We start from the raw sequence: 21,080 nt of genomic DNA on the forward strand, positions 1-21,080 counted from the left end.
TACTAAGCTAGAGTTTAATCTCGTAATTTTTCCATTTTGAATCATTGTTTCATTCCTCAAACTTTATTCATTGTTTGCATGTAATATTAGGACTGTTCTTTAGTAACATTGTTATATCATAGAATATTGTTTACGTATGACTACTGTTTTCAGAAAAGCATATAGCTCATAAATCAACGTTCACAGTTGCATATAGTTATGAAATTTGTTGGAGATGGATTGCATCATTCATTCTTTCAACAAGGCTCATCAAATGAAAACTCGCTTTACAAAGTCTGTTCAGCTCAATGCTGCTCGGCGTCATGAGCTCGGCTCGATAACCTCGACTTAACTCGGCGCCATGAGCTCGGTATGATAGCCCGAAGACTCAGCCCAGTTGCTCAGCCCGTTAAGCTTGACCCAACACATTAGATTAAGCCAACTTAGGGAAAAGAGAAGAAGAGGTATATGTATAAAAGGAGGACAAGACCAGAGGGAGGATCCAGAGTAGGACGCCGACTTGTATTTTTCCGGTATACTCTACCGAGTGCCGGCTTATTTCTATCTTGTTCATACACATTGTAACACCTCTCTCATAAGATCAATAAAAACGTCTTTGAAATAATCCATAATCAAATTTTGTTTTTCTTATTCAAGACGACCAAACTCAAATTAAACTGTTGGCACCCATCGTTGAGCTATACAAAGTAGCGTTAACAAGATCAGCATGAATCCTGACTTTTCGATGCTGGGACTGAACCTGGACAGGTAGAAGAGGCACCAACCATGACAGAAATGATGCATCTCATCATGTAACACCTCGCTCAGCAGGAAGAGGCTTACAAGGAGACAAACAAGTGTCTCTCCGTGCTAGCCGCCATCTTAACACCACTAGCTAGCAAAGCCAGTGGTCCAGCAACGACAAGAAAACAAGTCTTCGCCACCACAAATCTTCTGACGGCATCGAGTAAACAAAAGACGACATGAACCCTACTACTGGCGGTGTAGAGAAGATAACCGTAGGCTTAGAGTCAACAACAAGCCACCAAATCTCTGACCTCCAGCTCTCTATGCAAGACACCAAAGATTAACTCGTTAACCTTATGGACTAAATCATCCTTCACTATATCCTATAACTCCTTGTAGATTAGAGCAGTCATTCCATCTGGTCCAAAAGCTTTTTCAGGATGCATCGAAAACATGGCTAGTTTGAATTCTAATTCTTGAACATGAGATGTAAATTATCGTTAATTGAATCTGTGATAGTCGTAGTAATATATTCTAATGCGCTCTATGCGTCTTCTGGAACTATTAGCAATCGCTACCAGTCCTCTTAATCCTTAGTTATATTGCTTGACGCATCAATTAGTCGTGTGATTTGATTTTTCGCCATTCTTTGTTTTGTCGGAAAACTTTTAAGTTTCTATTTCCCTCTCTCAACCAGAGAACTCTACTCTTTTTCTTTCAAAACATTTCCTCAGCCTTAAGAGCTTTAGATAGTTTCTTTAACGCCTCCGCTATTTCTTCTGTTGGTGCATCATCATTTGAATACATAGCCTCCACATTTTTAAAGTTCCTCTACTTGCCTCTCTGAATTTACATCATTGTCTCCTCCACTGGCTAAAATCTCTGCGGCAACTCGAGATATTGGAAATTATATTTGCATGACGAAAGCTCTGGTGAATTCCATCCCTCTGAAAATACATGTTTGATCTCCTCGCTATCTAACCAGAGCTTATGGAATTTGAACTTTTTTTCTTTTAATTGGTTTCACTAGGAAGTTGGCTAGGTCCAGACGATGATCATATCCCTACATGTGTAAATACTAAACTGAAGAATGTAGAAACTTTTCATGCAAGGCTTCGCTTCCTACAGCCTGATCAAGACAACATCTAACTGGCAGTCGTCATCTTTTTCCAATCCAAGACATAACGTTTCAGGAAAATAAAAATTCTAAAATTCCACAATCATTCAGCATCTGCTTCAAAAAAAAAAAGAGCTATCTAATTGGTGCATGTCTCCTTCCTTTTCATTATGTCACGTAATCTCATTAAAATCGCTGATCATGAACCAAGATCCATTTCTCAAAGTGGTAAAACGTGTAAGATGTTCCCTCACTTGTTCTTGTCTCTCTAAAAGAGGGTCCCCATAAATAAACTTCATAAATATTTTTATTGATCAATGACTACTTCAATGTCAATCATTCCATTATTTGAAAATAAGACATTTCTTTGAAAATCATCCGTAAAACTAGTATTAAACTTTCTATTTAGACAAATTGGCTCAACAGTAAAAAACTTATCAAATCATATGTCAGCCTGAATGTACTGCAACATATGTTTCCTAGTATTCATCTTTAGAAGATTGATGATCTTGGGGCTATAATCAATGAATCAGAGGCAGCTGGTAATGATACTGCAAATGGAGAAAAATATCGCAGCTGATGACAATGCTGTAATTATTCGAACCAGAACGTTGGATGATTACAACAGACCAGATCAGTACTATCATAGGATCTGTGTTGTTTAACAATATCATTATAAAATATTCAGAGCTTTCAATAAACCAAGATAACCAAAGCACTAAGAAACCCAAAATTTAAAAATTCTGTGAACACAAAGCTAAACATGAAGGAAGAAGATGCAATTAAAATAGTACCCAGAAACGATGTGAAATGGTTTCAGCTGAACTTGGGGAAGTCGTAGACTCGTCCAACACGAGATTCAGAGAGTTTGGATCTTCGACGCAAGTAGGCATAAGTAGCCTCAGTCCAAAATAGCAACGCTAGCGCAAGCTGCAACTGGTAACTCTCCTCCATCTGCTGCGCTCAAGTCTTCACAGATGACAACCCCCAACTGAGTGATGTCATCTGAATCCTCAAATCTCCTCCCACGACAAATTAAAAAAAATGGTAAACATATAAGATTCTCTGGGGCAAAACTGGTTTCATATAGAGTTACAAGGTCTCTCAAGATCAAAGTTTAGGCAAGAACTATAAATTTAACCAAAAAAGTTGAGAACTTTACCTTGCATGTCGGCAACTGATGATCTTGGGAACAAGGATGTGTGGATGCGGTGGATAAGAGACAATGGCCGCGAAACATATACCAGTGATTAGGTCGAAATGAATCAAAAACAGTGGATATTGGGATTCAATTGAGATAAAGGTTTAGCAAACTCCATCTTCTTCTTCTCCATAGCTTGGAACTCTAAACAGAGACCAAACCAGATTCAAGAAAGATCAAACCTTTAGAATCCAGTCAAGAGCTTGGTTTCTAACATGTGGCTCCCAGCCAGAACACAATCTCTTGAGGTAATCAGCTCTTTACAAAAACTCAACCTCTAGCTCCAACATCTCTCTGACTCTTTCTCCTCTCAACGATGATGGTGGAGAACCCATCATCGGTGGTTGTGGCTGACGGAGACGAGGCGGAATGGCGACATGAAAACCCGGTGAAAAAGCGAGAAAGATTAGTGAAAGAACGAGAAAGATTAAGAAAGGATCCAGTTCTTCGTTGTCTTCAACAGGACCAGAAGAAAAAAATCAGAAAAATTAGAGTTCATGTATTTAGGAAAATAGTTTAGATCTAAGCCGGCCCCTCTCAGACATAAATTGGACTGTGCTACAAAAAAATTTAGACCCATTTTTTCATACAAATTTTTATTTTTTTAAAAAGGGCTCTAAGCCTAGCTGAAAAAAGACAAAAAATGAAATGGACTCTGTACAAATGCACCTCCAGGCCTGGATCTAAGATAGAAGAGAGAGCAAAGAATTTAGAGAATGAATAGTTTATATATCTTCGTTTAGTTTGAAAATATGTAAGTGTATAGTTAGCTTAGTCTAGGGGTATAAAAGACAAACCATATCGAATATGTGTCACATGTTAGACGTGTCTCTAGGTGTAAACTCATAATGAGTATGGTTTTGAAGGAGATGCAGTTTATAATGCATATTTAATGCAAAACACTTATTTTGATATGTATTTGTTGTCCATTCATCTTTTTAAATGAAGATCATTTATATGCAGTACAATCTGCATGCAGATATTGTAACAAAGAGATTTATTGATCTGCAAAAAGTAAGGAAAATGGGTGGGAGAAATACATATGGCCAATCATGTAGGTTTTATTTTTTTTTCTCTCTATTAATTTTTTATAAATAGTTTATTTATCTCATTTCATTTATTTTCAAACCAAACACCAAATCTTTCATAATTATTGTTAATATTTTATACCATTTTATTTTGAGAAAAAGACAAAAATAGCATTAAATCAAGTTTTTGTTTCCAAACTAGCACTCAAGGTCAAAAGTCACAAAAATAGCACTTAATGTTTTATCAAAATTCACAAATTTAAGGTTTAAAGTTAAAGGGTGGGGTTTACGATTTAGGGTTTAGGGTTTAGGGTTTAGGGTTTAGAGTTTAGGGTTTAGGGTTTAGATTTTAGGGTTTAGGGTTTAGGGTTTAGGGTTTAGAGTTTAGGGTTTAGGGTTTAGAGTTTAGGGTTTAGAGTTTAGGGTTTAGGGTTTAGAGTTGAGAAATGGGGTTTTGGGGATAAGATTTCAAATTTTGAAGAATAAAAAAATTAAAATTTTCGAAGGATAAATTTAGAAAGGTGCTATTTTGGTCATTTTAGTTTTTGATTGCTATTTTTGTGATATAAACTTAGAAATGTGCTATTTTGGAGATTTGCCATTTTTATTTTTATATAATAAATTTTTTAAACAATTTTAGTTATAAAATAGTAATATACATATGTATTCTATTATTTATATCTTGTTTCTTATAAAATGGTTTAGAAAATACTTATATTTTTGGTTTACATTTTATAATTTTATATAATTTATTTGCAATAAGTAGTAATGCATGGCTTGTATAATCTAAAATATATATTCTTTAACTACATAATCATATAATATTTATCTCATTTACAAAACTCTTCAAAAGTATGATTTAATTCATTTCTTATTTTTACATAATATTTATTTTAGATGGATTTATTTATAATTAGTGATATACATATATATAATTGTATATATATAACGGTATCCTCTAAAAATTATTATTAGTAAAAATCATGAATAATATTTTAAATTTTTGAATATTTTTATTTAAATTATTTTAGTGAATTTATGCGTATACTTTCGTATTATTACTTATACTTATATATTTAACGGTTATTTATAATAATGTTATATTTTTGCACAATGAAATATCAAACATAATTTGTTTGTCTTTACATATATTAAATATATATGTACGTATTGTTACATTTTAAAAAATTATATGAAGATTATGCTGATATAATAACATATATAAAATTGACAATATCTCCCCATATATTAATTAAGAAGTCACTTAAGTGATTTCTGCTAACGTGTCGTTCATATGAGAGTTTTCCAATTAATTGTTATAATTTGATTGGTTGATGATTTTTTATTTTAATTTATTTAATTAAAGTTTTTTTAAAAAAACTAACCCTAGAATTACCTAATCTAATACAGCATATGTTTCCAAACATACAATTAAACATCTTAAATATATATAAATTAATATATTTTATTTATAAATACAATTAAATATCATAGATTACATTATATAAATTGATAATATACATTTAAATACACAGGATACTATAGAAACAATTATAAAGCGATTTTTAATATATTTATATTAGTAGTGAATAAAATAAATCATATATTCCATAAAACTAATTAATGTAAACCTAATAATATTAATTAAACTCACTCATTCACTAAATATATATATATATATATATATATTTATTTATTTTAAAATATTTCAAATGAATGCAAAACAGTCAAATATATAGTTGGGAGAATTGCCAAATGTGACTCAAAACTTGGAGTCAAACCCAAAACAATACCCCAACTTGGGTCAAAGGCAAAAGTAACCTAAAAGGCTATTGAAATTACAACTATCCCCTTGTGACCAAACAAGAAAACGGAATTTTTTTTACGTTTCTACCCCTCGCAAGTCGTCTGTTTAGACGACTTGAAAATAAGTCGTCCAGACGACTTAACTGAAAGTCGTCTGGACAGTTAGTCTTAAACATAATTTAAAAATTTTGTAAAAAATATTTTGATAAGTGAAAAATGGGAATTATGTAATTAACATATGTCTTAGGAGGTATAAATTAAGATATAACAAATTTCAATTGTTTTCAGCATAGATGAGTGAAAGTAGTGAGTCATGATATTCTTAAGTTTATGTTTCATCAACATATGTTGTAGTATTGTATGTGTTCTTAGGGTTAGATTTTGGAAAGCATTAAAACCGTTTTTGAAAATTTTTAAAATTACTTATGCGTGTTCATTTCTGTGTATAGTAAACACTATTTAAGTATAATTTGATTTTATAACGTGGTTAGTTAGTTAATCTAGTCATTTTAGTTTAGGGGTTCATTTTAGGGTCTAGGACGACTTAATATTTTGTCGTCTGAAAACAGACGACTAAATATTAAGTCGTCTGTTGTACATTATCAGCCAGAATAAGTCGTCTAAACCGGACCAAACCTTAAAGTTTACCAATGTACTTTTAAAGCTAACCGGATTATTTACCCAATATATAAGGTGATTTTTATTTTTTTTGTTTCATTTTTCGCGAAATTCAGAAACCCTAACAGTTCTCTCTCAAAGGCGATTTCGAATTCCCACGATTTCCGAACAAACCATCGTTCTCAACATCGGCTATCTATCTCACTTCATTCTCACTGTTGTCGCCGCAGCTTCTTCTAACCCTAGCGCCGCCGATTCCTCTAAACCCTAGCGCCGCCGATTCCTCTAAACCCTAGCGCCGCCGCTTCCACTATTTCCGAACAAACCGTCGCCCTCGCCACCGTGGTCACCAACGTTCTCACCGCCGCTTCCTCTAAACACTAGCGCCGCCGCTTCTTCTAAACCCTAGCGCCGCCGCTTCTTCTCTGTAAACCTTAGCGCCATTTTTCTGTAAACCCTAACGCCGCTAAGTCATCAATCTCGAGTAAAAGATGAACATAAAACGTTGTCTCTATCAATTTACTCATTCTCACCGTTTCACGTTTATTTTTTCAGATCTATAACCGCAATGACGAGTACTCCAACTCCTTCTGCGACTGGAAGACTTGTAAGTAATTTAAGTCGTCTGGAAAGTCTTCCAACTGGACGACTTAGTAGATGACTTAAATATAAGTCGTCCATTTGGAAGACTTTCCAGACGACTTAATTATAAGTCGTCTACTAAGTCGTCTGGACTTATATTGTTGTCTTTGATTATTTTGCAGACAAAAAGGATGGATATTCCAGAACTCCCCCGTAGGTTATACACATCAGGGAAAGAGCCAGAAGCCCACAATAGCATTTCGTATCATACGGATAACAGCAAGTTGCATACTGCTCTTAGGAAAGCTCTTACTGATGACGAATTTGAAGAGCTCAAGGAGTCGAGTTTGGGAGTTTTCATCAAGTTCAAGGAGCAGGGATTTGGTTGGGCTTCAAGGCTGGTTCACTACATGCTCAGTTTCAAGCTGGACATTAAGAAGAAGTATGAGATGTGGTCTCTCGTTGGTCCAGAACCTTTGAGGTTTTCACTGTTAGAGTTTGAAAACCTCACTGGTCTAAACTGCGAGTACATCGAGGACCTTGAGACACCAAAATGTGACGTTACCCCAGAGATGGTTTCTTTCTGGGGGATGCTGGGAGTTCATCTGGAAGCTGGGCCAACTACTGATCAGATAATAGCAGCACTGAAGAGATGCGGGGATTGGTCCAGGGAAGATCGCAAGCGGCTCGCGTACCTCTCCATCTTCACTGGATTCATTGAAGGGAGAAAGTTTTCAACCGCTACACGATCTACTCTGGCAAGGCTAGTGATGGATTTAGAACGGTTTGAGAATTATCCATGGGGGAGAGTCGCGTTTAAGGTGCTGATGGACTCTTTGTGGAACAAAGAAATTGCTGGCTGTTACACCGTGGATGGGTTTATACAAGTTCTTCAGGTCTGGACGTACACAGCTATGCCGGAATTGGGTGCTAGTATTGGTGGTCCCAGAGCAGACAGTCCGTCTCCACCGATACTGGCTTACGAGGGCAGCAGAGGCCGCAGATCAATGAAAGCTGCTATCTTGAGTCAGGTATTTACTTCAATCCAAAAGACTGCGCAGACGACTTATTATAAGTCGTCTGGAAGGTCGTCCAGCTGGACGACTTATCGGACGACTTATAATAAGTCGTCTGGAAAGTCTTCCCAGCTGGACGACTTATCGGACGACTTAATTAAGTCGTCTGGAAAGTCTTCCATCTGGACGACTTATTAGACGACTTATTATAAGTCGTCTGGAAGGTCTTCCAGCTGGACGACTTAGTAGACGACTTATAATTAAGTCGTCTATTTAGTATTTTTTTTCAAATATCTAACTCGATTCTTCTATTTACTGCAGACCGCGTGATCAACTTTGTTGAGAAGGACATTAGTGAAATGTGGCCAAAATGGGACTCTGAGGTTGAGGACCTGCCCGCGGAGAACATCATTAAAGTCATGTATGAGCGGAGACCGTGGAAGTGGACCATGGATTGCTGGGAAGTCACTGGTACTAAGGTCAATACAAAACCTAAGGTTGTGACTCCATCGAAGAAGGCCAAAGAGATGGTTGTGTTGGAGGAGGAGGAGGAGGAGGAAGACAATCCAAGACCTCGGAAGAAAGCTCGTAAAGAGGCTCCTAAAGTGGCTAGTGAAGAGGCTAGAGAAGAGGCTAGAGGGGTGACCAGAGAGGAGTTGGAAATTATGTTCAAGGGCGTAGCTGACTGCATGAAAAAAGGGTTTAATAAGTGCATGAGGGAGTTTAGGAAGTTGTCCGATAGATTGGAAGCTGTGGAGAAGAAGGTTGGTGTCACCAATCAGGCTACCCCTCCACCTCTAACCAATCAGGCTACCCCTCAAGATAAACAGCCTACCCCTCTTGCCAAAGAAACCGGGGGTAGAAACAAACAGGCTACCCCTCATGCCAATGAAACCGTGGTTAGTAACCAGCCTCCTCCTCATCAAACCAAACAGCAGCCTCCTCCTCCTCAAAAGAAACAGCAGCAGCCTCCTCCTCCTCAAAAGAAAGCTCTTTTATTGCAGAGATGGTTGCCGGAGGATACAGCAACCGAGGCGAACTCGGTAAATAAGATCTTGCCGGAGGATAAAGCAGATGGTGTCACCTCCAAAGAGATTGTTGCTGTCACTTCCACCGATCACCAACCGAGCCTCGCTTCCACCGATCAACAACCGAGCCTCGCTTCCACCGAGCCAAGCGATCCAGTTTCAGAACCGAGCCTGGTTGTATTGGACAAGCGTGCAAAGAGTAAACGAGCGAAGAAACCTGCTCCCACTGTGAGATCTCCTTATACGGCAGAGAAAAAAAAAGATAAAGTGGCAGCCTATAATCCATTTCCTCCAGTAAACAAAGATAAGTTGAAGGAACTCGCTGATTGGTTGAAAACTGATCCGTAAGTGATTGCTTTACCCATAATAGCTTGATTTAGTCATCCAAAACTGATTGCTTTTTTGTTTGCAGTCATTATTTAACTAAGACCAACGACAAACCACGTACATCACCAACAAGGTGGTACCACTTCCTCCGGACAGCCAGAGGATGGCTGGAAGACTGCGTCAGTCTTCTGCACACGATTTAAGTTGTCTACAAAGTCGTCCAAGTAGACTACTTTCCAGACGACTTAAAGATAAATCGTCTGGAAAGTCGTCTACTTAAAGATAAGTCGTCTGGTAACTTCTAACTTGTTATATTTAATATGCAGCATATAGATGCTTGGATTAATGTGCTAAGGCAGAGGTATCAGGAGAACCCACAAGCTTTCAGGAGTGAGCGAATGTGCTTCCTGGATCACAACTTTTCCCAGTCTTGGAGAGAGCAGTATCAGCTCTTCAAAACATCGGAACCTGATCACAAAGGTTTAGGAAGAGTTCTACCTGGTGGGGCGTCGAATTTTTATGACGGATCAATACCTTCATTTTGCCAATCAAACAAGAAGTGGGGGGAGGACATTGATGATATCTATGCGCCAGTGAACTTGGACGACAAGCATTGGGTTGCTATTTGGATATCGATCCCTAAGAGGCACATAGTCGTCTGGGACAGCATACCTTCATCTAGTGTACCAGACGCCTGGGATGCGATAATGGAGCCTTTTCTCCAGATGGTCCCTTATCTGCTTGTTGAGTCCGCAGCCACCGACGAAATACGGGTCAAATACGGGTTGGAGCCATACACATATGAGAGACCGCTGAAAGGTGTACCCACGGCCAACAATGGTGATTGTGGCGTGTACGCTGTAAAGTACATTGAATGTCATGCTCTTGGGGTCTCCTTTGACCCTAAAGACTTTGCTAGGTGCAACGCGAAGAAAATGAGGGATAATATGGTGGTGGATATATGGAAGGAGCTTGTTGATCGGCATCTGAAAGAAAATGTGGATGGTGATAAGTTCGTGGGCATGTATGATTAGATTTGTGTTTGTATTTGAACTTGTCTTTGTATTTGAACATGATTTTTTAACAAGCGAAGTATTTGTATTTCAGCTTGTCTTTGTATAGATTTGTAAATATATAAGTTGTCTGGAAGAAATAAGTCGTCTGGAAGGTTTTCCAACTGGACGACTTACAAATAAGTCGTCTAGAAGGTTTGGACGACTTATTATAAGTCGTCTGGAAGGTTTTCCAACTGGACGACTTACAAATAAGTCGTCTAGAAGGTTTGGACGACTTGAAGGGATAGTAGAAGGTAGTCTAAAAATAAAATACACTTGAAGGGATAGTAGAAGGTCGTCTAAAAATAAAATACACTGGACGACTTAGTAGAAGGTCGTCTAAAAATAAAATACACTGGACGACTAAAAATTTAGTCGTCTGGACGGGTAATCAAGACTGGACGACTTAAATTTAGGTCGTCTGGACAACTAGTCAACTGGTTGTGTACATTGTGGTTTCGTATGGCCAGTTTCCTTGTAGTTTGAGCATCTTTGTGCCCTGTGTTTCTTCCTGGGTTTGTGTCCTCTCATCCTAGATAGCTCCAACCAAGATTGCCATCTTGATTTCTTCGGTCTCCCCCGACCACGCTTTAGTTCTGGAGGAAAGCATTCTCGTTCCTCAATATGTTGTGACACGATAGGATATATATTCTCTGAGTATCCTGCATACAGATAATTCTTTGAGTACAGTGGACATACAAGTGTGGAGATATGCAAACCAGCATGTATTCCAGCAGCTATAGCATGAGAGCAAGGTATTTTCTCCACTCCATAGACACCACAATCACACTTTGCATGTTCCAAATCAACCACACAGTCCATTTTGCCACCTTTGACAAAGAAATGCCATCCATCAATTGGTTCGACCGTCATCGTACCCGCTATCTCTTCTCGAACAGCAAACAAGTATTCAACACCCCCGCTATGTTCAGTTGTGAGACTCAAAGCATCTTGTCTCCTTTTCCAATACCATTTTCCTAACTTCTGCCTTATGAACTCCAGCAGGAACGTAATCGGAAATCCTCTTGCTCGCTTCAGTGCGGAATTAATAGATTCAGCAATGTTGCTTGTTTTTATGTTGAACCTGTTCCCCTTACAATAAACCCTTGACCATAGCCTGACGTCGGCTTTCTCCAAATACGTTGCAAGTTCCGGGTTTGCACTCCGTATCTCAGCCATGTACCGGTCAAAATCGTAAACCGTGTGAGCATAAGCAGCCCCATTCACCAAGTACATGAGATGTTTCCCTTTAAACTTTTTGACAATGTTATCTTGAAGGTGATAATAACATATTCCTCGGGTTGCCCAAGGAAACACCTTATCACACGCACTTTTAATGACCTTGTGCCGGTCGGAGACTATCACCAGAGGCTTGTCATGAGATATACAACTAGCCAATTTTGTGAAAAACCATTCCCAAGAAGGTATATCTTCCTCATCCACGATCCCAAAAGCCAATGGGAATATCTGAAAATTGCCATCTTGTGCGGCTGCAACTAACATAGTTCCTCCATACTTTCCACTTAGGTGAGTTCCATCCACCACAATGACCCTTCTCTGATACTTAAAACCTTTGATAGAAGCTCCAAAAGAGAGAAATAGATACTTAAATCTTTTCATAGAATCAAGTTCTATCGCCGTGATAGAATCAGGATTTGCAATGGAGATTTGCTCGAGATATGATGCCAGACGCGAATACCCTTCTTCTGCTGATCCTCTCACCAATCTTTGTGCATATAACAGTGCTCTGTATGAAGTGGTGTAATCAAGCGCCATGCCAAACATGTTCCTCATTGCATCAGTGATATGCTGCGGAGTTATCCCATCAATGATTCCAACACGATCAATGAAAAGACTACCTACATACTTCGGAGTACAGTGTCTCCGCTGAGCGATTCGGTCTCCCGCTGAGCATAAATGTTTTTCCACATACTTTGTTACCCAAAACGTGTTTGTCCCATGTTTGACACTCGCTCTGACCTTCCATCCACAATAGCTAACCGGACATGTTGCCACAACGAGAGTTTTCGTTGATTTGTATAATCTGAAAGAAAACTTACCCCTCACTGCTGCCAACTGCAGCTCTGAAAGCAGTGCACCCTTGCTAACAAAACTCTGGTTGACATAGATACTGGTACCATTCGATTTTCCTCCTTCAATAGCATTTTTCTTAGCATATGTCTTTTGGATTTCTCCATTTTCCTCCTCCCCATCTTGATTTTCATCTTCAACAAACTCATTATCACCAACATCTTCAAAACATTCATCAGCTTCATCATCATCACCAACATCTTCTTCCCATTCACCAGCTTCATCATCATCACCAACATCTTCTTCCCATTCACCAGCTTCATCATTATCACCAACATCTTTTTCTCATTCACCAGCTTCATCAATATCCCTTTTCTCTGAAACCGTTTCGACCTTGCTGCGGCTTGATACACAAAGACATACTCTATGGGTTTTGAGTATCTCCAGCAAGTTTCGAACTTGTCTATCACTTGTAACATGAATGGGAAGACTGCCTGGAGCCATCATCATTTCTGCTGGTAATGAGTAGCTAATCTCCACACTCACTTTTCTCATGTCCAGGTTATAATCTTCTTGAGTCATTGCAACAAGTTCAGCATGTGTTGAATCTTCATTCAATAAAAACAATCTTGCTCCTTTGAGATCATCAACCACAAAATCCCAACGGAAATCTCTCAACAACCATTCTCCATACACTGCATGTAACTGAAAAATCATCTGCAAATATTCAAAATAAAACACATTAGTAAACATAGAGAAAATGAAGAAGTTCAATAAACATTGCCGCAGACGACTTAGCATTAAGTCGTCCAGAAGACTTAAAGGTAAGTCGTCTAAAGAGGTCACTTTTGCAATTGAAAATTAAAAGGGACGACTTAATTCTAAGTCGTCCGGCTTTGTTTGTTAAAAAAAAACTTCAGACGACTTATATATAAGTCGTCTACGAGAAACGGGCTAGTTTTGCATTTGACCGAATCGTGTCAGATCTTTGACTATTTCTGGACGACTTATAATTCAGTCGTCTCTGGGAAAGTTAAAATTTCAATATTTTATGAAAACTTGACGACTTACGTGTAAGTCGTCCTAGGTTAGTTTTGTAATTGAAAAATAAAACTTGGAATTTAACTTTCTCCAGACGACTTAGATGAAAGTCGTCCAGCTAAACGACTTAATTTAAGGTCGTCCGGGATAAGCAAGGTTTGACCAGAAAATTGGGAAAAATTCTGGACGACTTTGCTTTCCCCGGACGACTTTAAATTAAGTCTTCTGGAGGGACGACTTTATATTAAGTCGTCTGGTTAAAGTTAAATTATGAAGTTTTATTTTTCAATTACAAAACTAACCTAGGACGACTTACACGTAAGTCGTCAAGTTTTCATAAAATATTGAAATTTTAACTTTCCCAGAGACGACTGAATTATAAGTCGTCCAGAAATAGTCAAAGATCTGACACGATTCGGTCAAATGCAAAACTAGCCCGTTTCTCGTAGACGACGTATATATAAGTCGTCTGGAGTGTTTTTTTTTAACAAACAAAGCTGGACGACTTAATTTAAGTCGTCCGTTTGACCAGAAGACTCATCAGTAAGTCTTCTACATACAGATGACTTACTAGTATGTCTTCTACGCGAACAGATCTTGAAAAAAAATTCAAATTCGTACCTTAAACTAGGTGAGATGACTTCGTTTGCACACAGGGTCTTCTCCAACCACCCAGAACCTCAAACGAAAGCAACCGTAAGTCAAAACGAAAGAAATATGGCTCTGTCAACCATAGCCCATATTTTGAATCAAAAGCTTGAGTTTTTTGGATGAATATAGAGAGAAAGTGAAAGAAATGTTGTTTTTAGTTCATAACAATTGAAACAGAGAGAGTGTAAAGAGATTTACGTGCATTAAAGGGCATTAAAAGCTCTAAACAGTTCGTACAAGGTTGTTGCCACTATTCATTGTAGTGGCAATATTGTAAATACTTGAAGAAGATGAGGTTGAGACAGTAAAGAAGCCATTTTCGAAAAAAAAAAAAAAATGTTAATGGCATTTTCGTAGATAAAATGCAGGTGTGGGGTTAAAATCTCAAAAAAAAAAAGAGTCAAAAGAAAAGGTTAGTTTTCTGTTTGACTCCAAGTTTTGAGTCACTTTTGCAAAAAGCCCTATATAGTTTTAAAAAAATTTCATCATTTTTCAATGACATTGTGATATCATAGATAAGTTATCACTTTTAAAAATGATTAAAATATATATATTAAAACATAAAAATTATATGATAAGTCATTTAAAATTATATTAATCAAGAAATGTTATTTAGTTCATCTATTAATATAAACAGATGAATTAAAGTTATTATATGGTAAGTCACTTAAAATTATATTATACGGTAATTCATTTAAAATTATTATATAGTAAGTCATTTATAATTAAATTAATCACATGCTTTTCCTAGAGTTAATACTCTATTAATATAATTCATATAGTTTTGATTATAATAAAATTAGCATGCTTGTTTTGAATAGTAAAAAATAAAAGAGACATAAATAAAAAACAGAAGGGAAGAATAATAAAATATTTTTTTTGTGTTCTTTGTTCTTTTATATTCTTAAGTATTTAATTTTATTTATTTGTCGAGATGCATGTATTTTATGTGTTACTATAAACGTGAACTAATTAGTTTTATGTGTTTTTAAACATTGTGATAAGTGGAGTAAGAAAAGTCAATAAAAATGACATGTTCTACAATTGTTAAAGTCAAAGATAGAAAATATAATGTAAATTGCAAGTAGGATAAATTATTTTAAAAAAATGAGATGTATATTTTGCGGTATAATAAACTTCTTAAATGTACAGTAATAAAATTTAACAACTTTTATACAAATAAAAATATTTTATTTTGATATAATATTAGATCTCACATTAATATTAAGTATATATGCATAAAATAACAATATTTCGTTATTTAAAAATTCACTTTTTCTTATTAATTAATCAGATTTAATTGAAATGGGTATGTTTAAGCCGTTTAAGTTTTATGTTAAACACTAAATAAAAAATGAGTGAAAAAGTGTAATTTGTGATTTGACAAAATTACGAGAGAAATTACTTAAACTATCATTTTCCTAATGCATGTTTTCATGTTTACATTAACCAAATTTATCCTTGGTTTTAAAGAGAGAAATCATACAATATATTAATTAACAAGTCACTTAAGTGATTTTTTCTCATGCATTGTTCATAGGTTAAGTTTTAAAAATTAGTTATAATTTGATTGGTTGTTGACGTTTATTAGTTATTTATTTTAGTCAAATCTAAAAATAAAAAGTAACTATAGAACTAATTAATATAAATTAAATAACACAAGTAATATTACAAATAATGATTTATGGTAATTTATTGTAGAATTGGAGAAATAATATATATGTTTTATCAATTTATTTTTCTTTATCACTTATTTATATATGGTTAAATAAAATACTTTAATTTTGTATTAAAAAACATGAATGGTTATATATTCTTATATAAAAGAATTAGATTTGTAGGTAAAGAATTATTAGATTTTTTTTTATGTTTTCTAAAGTCCACACAAAAAAGTTTAGAAAATATTTTAATGATAAAAACATCTAATCATTGTAATGGTACTATACAAAAAAAACTCTCTTTTTTATTTCTTGAAAGCTAGAATATTCCTGGTTTTTCACATAATAAAATAAAATATAAAGTAATTTTACAACCAATTTTCTGAATTAATTATAATATTGGTTTTCTGTAAGAGAAATATTTGTAATGACTAAAGTTTACGTTGTTGAACTATTTCAAATATCACGGATCATCTAAAAATATATACTAAAATTTTTGATTATCCAGCTATTTGAAATTTTTTAACTATTATTCAAAAATTATAACAATGTAAACATAATATATATTTTTTTCATATAATTTAATTACCCGTAAAATTGCGGGCAAACACCAAGTGAGTTTTATATTTGAACCAAAAGATATGAAATAAGTAAAAATCAAATAAGAAAATCTATGACAAAATCAAGAAAATTATTACAAAAGAGCAAAAATACTCTTTATAATTTTTTAATTGTAATGAATTATTACGAGATGTTTATTTTAAATTTTAAATTTGTTTAAAAAAAAATTATTTTGCAACATTTAGTTAAATACGATAATTTAATAAATTAGTTTGATATGCATCTATTCTGCATAAATTACATGTTCTGAGTTTATTTTGCTTGATCTTCATTTTCTTTTTCTTTTTGGGCGAATCTTCATTTTCTTTAAATCTGCAGCATTTTGTGTTCTAAATCAGCCCCATATACGTGGATGTAAGAAATTCCAAACAGAACCGGAAAAAATATCTATCTAAACCGTACCAAAAAGATATTCAGGATTGTAAATCCAACCTACCTGGACAGAACCGAACCACGTGTTCAGACCTGCCCGTTCTTTCAACTTCAAAGTTCATAGACTCACCAGATAAACATATAACTGATAAACCCTAATCCTAAGAAGATGGCGATGGATGGCTCAGATTTCTTTCAGGATGATTGCGATTCGATAGCTGCCGAGATGAAAGACCAAGAGGAGCGAATTCAACTCAAGAGAAGGTTATATGATTCTCCAATGATTAGATCTTGAACCAATCTCCCTATTTATTAATCCTGTCTTTATAAAATATAGGTGGCTTTTGGGTCTTTATACCCCTAAACCTGAGAATCCTACTACTGAGTTTCTCGAATCTGAGGATCACACTCCAGAAAAGACTGAGTTTCTCGAATCCGAGTGAGTTAGTTACTCAATTTTTTTATGTCTGTTTTACTGCTTGGATTATACAGCTATGATGAGCTTCTTGTGTTTTTTTTTTTTTTTTTTTTCTGACAGATACCTCCCTGAATCTTTGCTCAGGGAAGATGATGTAAAGTCTTGCTCACACCCCTCTCTCTCTCTTGATATTTTTCATTACAACATTTTGACTAATCTTATTTTTCAGTTATTCTACGAGACAGCAAAGTCGCGTGTAGAAGAAGCATTTGGGTTTTGCAAGAACCAAGAGGCTCAACGAAAGGAGTCCATGTTCTGCACTAAAGACGTTGTTAGAAGGCTTAGCATGTATCTTGACTCTTTAACGAATGAAGGTCTATCTCTCGTTGTAAAGATCATCACTGGAGGCTCTTCTTCGTTTGACAAGACTCGGCCCAAAATGAAACAGATTATCAGAGAATCTGTCCGCACAGATTTGAGAGAGAGAGGAAGAGACGACATTGTTGAGCAGTTGCATCAAGCTCTGAGTGATTCTGAAAACTTCAGGAAAGATTCTGCAAAACCCATGTTTCCGTCTCATCGTGATGCTGCATTGAAGGCACTTGCTGAGCTAGATAAGTTGTCTACTCAGACTCTACTTGCAATGAAAAGGAAACTTGAAGGTTCAGTTACGATACCTCGGTTAAAACCAAGTAAAATGGGTGGAAATAAAATGGATCTGATAGACCAAGTGAAGCAAGCTAGCGAGAAGATGCTCTCAGAACTTTCTTCAGGGGATAAACTGCAGGAGCCATTGGCTAAGGCAATGTCATTAGTAGATTTATCACTTAAGTTAAGTCCTGGCTACAACAAAACTAGACCTCCCACAGATTTTTTCCATTTCTCACCAGAAACAAAGAAGCTGCAGATGGAGATAGTGAAGGCAGTTTGGTCACTCCGTACGGCCAGGATTGATGCTGCGTTTGAAAGAGTGGGTCTTATCTTGGACCCAGAAGCCCAAATATCGAAAAACAGATTAAGATCAGCGGTCGAGAGAATGCTGTTCGAATATCTGTTTGAGTGCTGTGATATGGATGTCATCCCAAAGTCTTTGACAAACGCTCTTTCATTGGTCAACAAGAGTACGCGGACTGTCGACCATAGAGTATTTCCAGGGGAAGCAGTTGAGGAAGAGACCGAGTGTATATTAAATGTGAGTGCTCAAGTGAAGCAAATAGCTTGGCAATGTATACCAGATTATGAGCTTGATCAGGACTTTGGCGATGCTTATATGGAGGAGCTAGAAGACAGTGATGATGATTATAGTCAAGACGATGCTATCGATACCTCTGATCCGGTTCAAGACGAAGTTGGTGCAGAATGCTCAGTTTTGAATTCGAATGTTTCTTCAGACGAAACCAGCCCGCATCATATCAGCTCTTCTCTTGTTATAAGGGACCTGACAGAGAGTATTACAAGAGCTCGTCCTATGTCTCTCTTTGCCACTCCCACGTCCAGTAAATTTACACCTGTCAGAGATAATCAGATTAGCCCTCGTTCATTGTATTCTGTTGAAAACATAAAGAGTGATGATCGTGGTGCGCAGAATCCAATCAAAAGAAAGAAGAACCAGTACCTCGCAGTCCAAGAAATTTGTGACGACACAAGCTTAGTTACCTATAACCTAATAGGACGTTTACTAGAGAAATTTGCAGACCAAAAAGGCCTCGACTTAAAAGTGGATCAACGTTCTTATCTTAGAGGAGAATCCAGGCTTCAAGAAGATGTAGAAGGGGAAGGTAAAAGCAAACACCTTTTCTCCTCGTACACGTTCATTCTATTTGTTTTAATGTCTGCATATGTTTCATTGAGTGAAGAAAAGCAAGCTTTAGAGATTCAAGGGAAGTTAGATGAGTCCATCACACTTTCTGCTGTCCAAGAGATAATACCCTCCCTTGATAAGAGGTATACACATTATTTCCATGTGTTTTTCATTTTTGCAGTGATAGTTTCATCTTGCCTGACAAGCGCGCTGAGTATCTCTGTTTTCAACAGTGTCTTATTGAAATTGAAAGAGTTGTTGGAGTAGCCGCAGTGGAATGCAGAAAGAAAGAACGGAAGTATATTGACCAGACTGATTCTGTTTTTGTGTATGATAAATATGACCAGAGTACAACGTATGGTTACACTCAATAACAAACTAATTGGTTTTGAAATTTAAGCAAAAAAAAAAACTCAGGCCAATTCTCTTAAATAAACCATTTTCAAGTTTTGATTACAAAAATAGACTACAAATAGAAAAATGACCAAAATGTTTCATTTAATAGGTAAAAAAATCATAATATCCTAGATATATAAAAAGATAAATAAATTAAAAAAAAAAAAAAAAATTTATAGTTTTAAATTACATGTTTTCAAATTTGAACTCTTTTAAAAAAAAAATTTTAATTTTATTTTTTTTTATTTTTTTTTTGTAATTCGAAAATACTTTTTGAAACTATTTCTAAAATTTTTATTCTTAAATTTTTAATGTTTATTTTTTATTTTATAAAATTTTAAATCTCAATCTCAAATCTCTTACCTTTAATTCTAAACTATAAGGTTTGGATTAGTTAATTCTAAGGGTATAAGTGTATATTTACCTCTTTAATGAAACATTTTGGTCATTTTGATCTTTACCGTCTATATTTGTTACATAATTTTTTTTTAGTGCTATCTTAAATATATTTCCCAAAAACTTATGTAGGTTATGGTCATATACATTTAGGTATGTACTTTCTCTCCTCTTCTCTGTTCTCTCGCTTCGATCCTTCATGGAGAAGGAGATGAGACTTTTAATGTTTTGTTTTTGTTGTAAAAATTTCGATCAAGTGATCGATTTCCTTTTCGCTAGGCGATTGTAATTTTCGTTTAGAAGGATTTTTGTAGTGATTTTTAAATCAAATCAGTCTGTTCTTCAAGTTCTTATGTTTATGATTTGGTTTGATTAAATAAAAATTCAGTTTACTCCGAATCAGAATTGCTTCTCTTCTCTTTGCTTTCTGATATTCCGAACAATCCTGGAAGTTATTTTTCCATTTGCTAGATAAGCTCTGGCTCTTTTCGGTGAAGGAATCAACCTTCGTTTCTCTGTTATAGGCGAAGTATCCTGAAGCGGTTAAAAACGGAGATGATTGATGAAGCGATGATGAGTTTCAGCGCGGATTCAGATAAGTCGGAGTCTTATGGCGTTCCGGCAAGGTCCTGTCGCTGTCTCTTTCAAGCTTCTCGTGGGATTTCACATCAAGCAAATTGAAGAAGAGACGGCGATTAAGAGATGGAGGAGCAAGCAAGCGATATCAAGCAAAACGGGATCGGATGTATGAATATGACAAACACACCATTTTCGGTACGAAGAATTTAAGAAATCAACATAGAAATCAAATGGAAAAAGAACATCAAAAAGAATTTATAGATCAAAGATTGTATTACAAAAGTGATCAAGTAAATCTAAATCTATAAATTCTTTGTAAGAAGTGTTTAATGTGTAAAATAGAAGAAGAGATATCTCCCCTTTCTAAGAAGGAGGTAGTTCCTTATTTATAAAAAGATATGTCTAGGGTTTCCTAGCAATATGGACCTAGTTCAATGTCTAATGGGCCTTGAGAGGGTGTAAATCCATCCCCAACAGTAAGTCCCCCCCAAGTTCGTTGAGAGAGATGAAATCGATCTCTGCGAAGTTCACGAATAGGGTTTATTAGACAATGAACTAGACACATTCATGCCTATGACAGTTTAGGCGAGTTTATTTCGAACTTGTGCCTAG

The 21,080-nt window shown here is 35.9% G+C and overlaps 1 protein-coding gene across 2 annotated transcripts; it reads left to right on the forward strand.

Moving 5' to 3' along the window:
- Positions 1–16,894: 16,894 nt before the first annotated feature.
- On the forward strand, positions 16,895–19,491 carry BNAC06G12190D. Of its 2 annotated transcripts, XM_013832001.3 has the most exons (6): positions 16,896–17,142; positions 17,216–17,317; positions 17,417–17,450; positions 17,526–19,074; positions 19,153–19,240; positions 19,331–19,491. In XM_013832001.3, exons 1-6 carry the CDS (start codon positions 17,048–17,050, stop codon positions 19,362–19,364), a joined length of 1,902 nt encoding a protein of 633 aa, XP_013687455.1. In that variant the 5' UTR covers positions 16,896–17,047; the 3' UTR covers positions 19,365–19,491. The 2 variants fall into 2 exon arrangements, with proteins under 2 accessions (XP_013687454.1, XP_013687455.1); XM_013832000.3 differs by having other exon boundaries at positions 16,895–17,142; positions 17,526–19,240.
- Positions 19,492–21,080: the final 1,589 nt, after the last annotated feature.

The sequence above is a fragment of the Brassica napus genome, chromosome C6 (genome assembly GCF_020379485.1).
Source record: "Brassica napus cultivar Da-Ae chromosome C6, Da-Ae, whole genome shotgun sequence".
NCBI lineage: Eukaryota > Viridiplantae > Streptophyta > Magnoliopsida > Brassicales > Brassicaceae > Brassica > Brassica napus.